Genomic DNA, 4,821 nt, shown 5'->3' with positions numbered 1-4,821 from the left:
GAGGTGTCAACGAGAAGGCGAGTCCTTATCTAGTTATGTTGCCGAGCTTCGTAAACTGTCGCAAACGTGCGAGTTTGGAAGCGCCCTTGACGAGTCCCTTCGGGACCGCTTCGTGTGCGGCCTGCTACGAGAAGACATTCAGCGAGTGCTTTTCACGGAAGATAGCAAGCTTACGTTCCAGAAAGCGGTAGAGCGGGCTATGGCAATGGAAGCGGCTAAGAAGAGTTGCTGCTGAGGCACGCGGCACCGACGCCGCAGTCGGCGATGTGCACAAGGTGCAAGCAGAGACGCAGAAAACATGCAAAAGCTGCTTTCGCTGTGGTTCGCCAAAACACACGAGTGAAGCATGCCCTCACTTGGAGGCAACCTGTTTCAGTTGCAACAAGAAAGGGCATATCCAGAGAGCCTGCCGAAGCAGTGGTAAGACTTTTTCTAAGAAAACGCAGACGAAAAAGAATGTGAAGATGCTGACGGTTGTGTCGCGGAAAGCTTCGACCCTCAGTCTAAACGGCGTGTCGGCAGCTCAGAGCGACCCTGTCACCGTGCAGATGACCATCGACGGCGTCTTGGTGAACATGGAGCTAGACACGGGAGCGGCTGTTTCCGTCATGTCAAAGACGCAGTTCCGTCAGCTCTTCCCTTCGGCTGTACTGAAGCCTACGACAGTTAAACTTCGTACCTACACAGGAGCACTGGTACGACCCCAGGGAGTCTCTTCGGTCAACGTGCAGCACGGCGACCATTCTGCAATTCTCCCACTCTACGTCGTAGACCACAAGGGACCACCTCTACTGGGCCGGGAGTGGCTGCACGCCGTCCGGCTGGAGTGGGCGAAAATCTGGAACCTGAACAACATTACAAGGTCAGACACTCCTACTCATATCAGCGTAAAAAAGAGGCTAGACGCATTACTGGCGAAGTACCAACTCCTTTTCAAAGACGAGTTAGGCACGATAACGGAAGAGCGCGCCGAACTTTTTTTTAAACCTGATATGAAGCCGAGATTCCTAAAAGCCAGGAACGTTCCGTTCGCGTTGCAAAAGCTTTTGACGCTGAATTGGCTAAAATGGAACAGCTGGGAATTATATCGCCGGTTACGACGTCAGAATACGCTACGCCTGCGGTACCCGTAATCAAGCAAGATGGTAGCATACGTATTTGCGGCGACTACAAGACGACCGTTAACCCGTGCCTTGATGTCGACCGCTACCCATTACCGAAGGTAGACGACCTGTTCACAGCCTTGTCGGGAGGTAAGCACTTCTCGAAGATTGATCTCAACCGGCCTATCAGCAAGTGGTGATGTCAGAGTCGTCAAAACAATACCTCACGTTGAATACGCAGAAAGGATTGTTTGCTGTTAATCGACTCGCATTTGGAATTTCGTCCGCTCCGGGATTTTCCAAAGAATAATTGACACCATGCTGAAGGGCTTACACGGGGTTTGCTGCTACCTAGACGACATTCTGGTGACTGGTAAAAATGATGAAGAGCATTTCATCAATCTGGAGGCTGTGTTAAAACGACTTCTTGAAAGAGGCGTTCGTGTCAAGAAAGAGAAGTGTTCGTTTTTCCAACAGGACCCTTTGCTACCTCGGACACAGAATCAGCGCACAAGGCATATCGGCAACGACGGAGAAGGTTGACGCACTCCTCAAGGCTCCAGCCCCTAAAGACAGGCAGCAGCTGCAGTCGTTCCTGGGAGTCGTCAATTTCTACGGCAAGTTCCTTCCTAACCTAGCAACGGTGGCGCAACCATTTTTCAGGTTGCTACGTAAAACGCCACGTGGTGCTGGATGAGTGTGCCAGGAAGCGTTCACCAAGATAAAGAACTTGCTAGCCTCTCCACCAACTTTGGCGCACTACGACCCGTGCAAACCATTGCAGCTATCATGCGACGCATCGCACTATGGTTTAGGCGTGGTTCTTTCTCATGTTTTAGATGATGGCAGCACGAAGCCAATCGCTTTCGCATCGCGTACCTTGGACCGATGCCGAAAAGAAATACAGCCAGCTCGAGAAAGAGGCCCTTGCAATAATTTTTGGTGTTAAGAAGTTTCATTTCTACGTTTACGGTCGTTCGTTCACATTAGTCACCGACCATAAACCGCTTCAAACCATCTTGGGCCCACAACCGGCATTCCGACTATCGCAGCAGCGCGTTTGCAGCGATGGGCTGTCACATTGTCCGCTTACCGGTATTCGCTTATCTTCAGAAAATCAAGCGAGAATGCTGAAGCCGATTTCTGCTCGCGCCTGCCGCTATCAATTGTGAAAGACGAAACACAAGAAAGAGAGGAAACTTTTTATTCATTGCGGTTGCAATCAATGCCAGTTTCAAGCCAGGACATTGCTCGAACAACAGCTCGGGACCCCTTGCTTTGTAAAGTGATAGATTGCATAAATTGGGGGTGGCCGGCGTCTGTGACTGAAACGATTTTGAAGCCTTTTTTTTGACAGACGCAACGAGCTCAACAGTTCACCAAGGCTGCATCATGTTCGGGATGCGAGTGATCGTGCTCGGCAAAGTTGCGCAACTTGCTGCTGGACGAACTCCACGAAGGGCACCCAGGCATCGTGCGCAAGCTAGCAACTAGCGCGCAGCTACGTGTGGTGGCCGTCCATCGAGGCGGACCTCGAGGCATCGTGTCAAGGCCTGCGTAAGTTGTCCAAGAACAACGTTGCGAGCCATGCAAAGCGCCCTGCATCCTTGGTCTTGGCCGACAGCACCATGGCAGCGCGTACATATGATTTTGCTGGCCCCTTTCTGCACGCAATGTTTCTTGTAGTCGTGGACGCGCACCTCCAAGTGGCCGGAAGTGTTTGTTATGCGCTCGACTTACGTCGGATGCCTACAGTTGACAGATTGAGAGAGCTGTTGCACGGTTTGGTTTCCCAGAAACCATTGTCACTGATAAGGCCCGCAGTTTACTTCCGAAGAGTTCAAGGCTTTTTGTAAAAGAATTGGGCTGTCGTCACGTGCTTACAGCACCGTATCATCCCAGCTCAAATGGGCTTGCAGAAGCGTTTTATTCAGACACTTAAAACGCTCTCTCGTAAATCTAGCGGAGCGGACACATTACAACTGAGGCTTCACAAGTTTTTGCTTAACTATCGCAACTCTCCCCATTCGACAACAATGAGTCACCAGCAAACTTGTTACAGGACGACGGGCTGCGAAATCGCTCGAGTTGTCAGCCAGCGGTGGGGAGGAAGGGTTGCATATAATCAGTTCAAGCAATCCGTGGCTCGCCCCACGTCGGGATCGTCACATAGCAGTCGGTGACCAAGTGATGGCTCGCAATTATCGAGGCAGACCAAACTGGGTCCCTGGTGTTGTTGTGGGCCAGTCCGGCCTGTGTCTTTTACCGTTCGTGCTACCACACCCAGAGGCAGTTTCACCTGGCGTCGTCACAAGGACCAGCTGCTCGCGCGGACCACGGATCCGGACCGCGAGGCATCTGACCAAGAGGGGTACGAGTTCCTGGCGTTTCCACCAAGCGTCGACCCATTACATCCTCCGCTCCTACCACCAGTGGTCCTGCCGCTTCGCAAGAGATCCAGACGGCGGGTGCAAGACGCTACCCGACTAGACCGTCGACCACCGGACAGATATCAAGCTGGAGTTTAGCTTGGTAAATTAGCCAATATAAAAGGGGAGGGATGTGGTGTCCGGCCTATCGCCACAGTCCTTAATGCGCAGGCGCGCAAAACGAATAAAAGGCGTGCGCCGCAACCTGCGCGTGGGCTTATCTCAACAGCCACGCACCGATGACATGCGGCAATAAACGTCGCTTCGCCCCTGGAAACTTGTCTGCTCCTTCGCATGAACCACGCAACACAACAGTGTCCGTGTTGATTGTGCGCGCTAAAAGATTTCACTATGAATTGATAATTTCTTTAGATATGTTTGCGGAATATTCAACAGGCTGTGTTTAAAAAACGAACTTCTAGTGCTTTCACGAAGTGATAGATTTTCAATAGCACGTCGACTTTTTTGGAGTATGGCAAGTTTCATTACATTAGTTTCTGTAGTCGTACCCTATATTAGTATGCAATAATAAACATGAGAGTAGACAAGCAAGTAATACAATAGAAGCTTTACTCGAACGGGTAATGCATAACGAAATTTGTTTATTATGCCTATAGAACGAGCTACCTTGGTGGATAAGTAATTGATGTGTTCTGACCACAACATATTCTCCTGAAATACAACACCAAGAAATTGTATTTTTGGTTCGCGCGTCAGGTAGCAGGTGTGATACTTCAAGTAGAAATCATTGTGAATGGTTTTATTCTTTGGCCTGAACACTACATACTTTGTTTTGTTAACATTTAATTGCAGCTGATTTGCTTTTAGCCATATTGCGAGTTCAGATAACCATGCATTTGCTATATACTGTAATTCTTGACAATCTTGTCCAGTAAAAAAAAAAACATTCGTATAGTCAGCATAAATCACAATATTCTTTGTATCTTGCATGTTAATTATGTCGTTAATGTATAGTAAAAATAGGACGGGACCTAATATATAACCTTGAGGTACGCCTGTTGAGATTACTCCTGTGTTCGATTTGATATGATTTACAGTGGTGAATTGTTGGCGGTTATTCAGATAGTTACTGAGTAAGTTTAACGCTACTCCTCTTATACCATAATAACTCAGCTTTCTTTTTAGTATGCCGTGTGCTACGGAATCAAAAGCCTTGCGCAGGTCTAGGAAGATCGCTACCGTTATTAATTTGCGCTCAAGGTTGTCAAGCATCTTTCCTTTATACCTAGCAAGGCCGAATCTGAGCTCTTGTTTTTTCTAAACCCAAA

General features: G+C 48.9%; 1 protein-coding gene across 1 annotated transcript; it reads left to right on the top strand.

Annotated features, from left to right (window-relative positions):
- Window positions 1-237: 237 nt before the first annotated feature.
- On the top strand, window positions 238-3,631 carry LOC125944203 (uncharacterized). Its single transcript, XM_049664524.1, has 2 exons — window positions 238-1,027; window positions 3,391-3,631. The coding sequence occupies exons 1-2, from the start codon at window positions 465-467 to the stop codon at window positions 3,629-3,631; spliced, it is 804 nt and encodes a 267-aa protein (XP_049520481.1). The 5' UTR covers window positions 238-464.
- Window positions 3,632-4,821: the final 1,190 nt, after the last annotated feature.

The sequence above is a fragment of the Dermacentor silvarum genome, chromosome 3, assembly GCF_013339745.2.
Source record: "Dermacentor silvarum isolate Dsil-2018 chromosome 3, BIME_Dsil_1.4, whole genome shotgun sequence".
In the NCBI taxonomy this organism is placed as follows: Eukaryota; Metazoa; Arthropoda; class Arachnida; order Ixodida; family Ixodidae; genus Dermacentor; species Dermacentor silvarum.
This window is presented reverse-complemented; position numbering and strand designations above follow the sequence as displayed.

Coding starts and splice junctions, on each gene's coding strand:
- LOC125944203 (XM_049664524.1), top strand. CDS start 465: ATGCTGACGGTTGTGTCGCGGAAAGCTTCGACCCTCAGTCTAAACGGC. Junction 1,028..3,390: donor CTAAAAGCCAGGAACGTTCC/GTTCGCGTTGCA, acceptor TACCACACCCAG/AGGCAGTTTCACCTGGCGTC.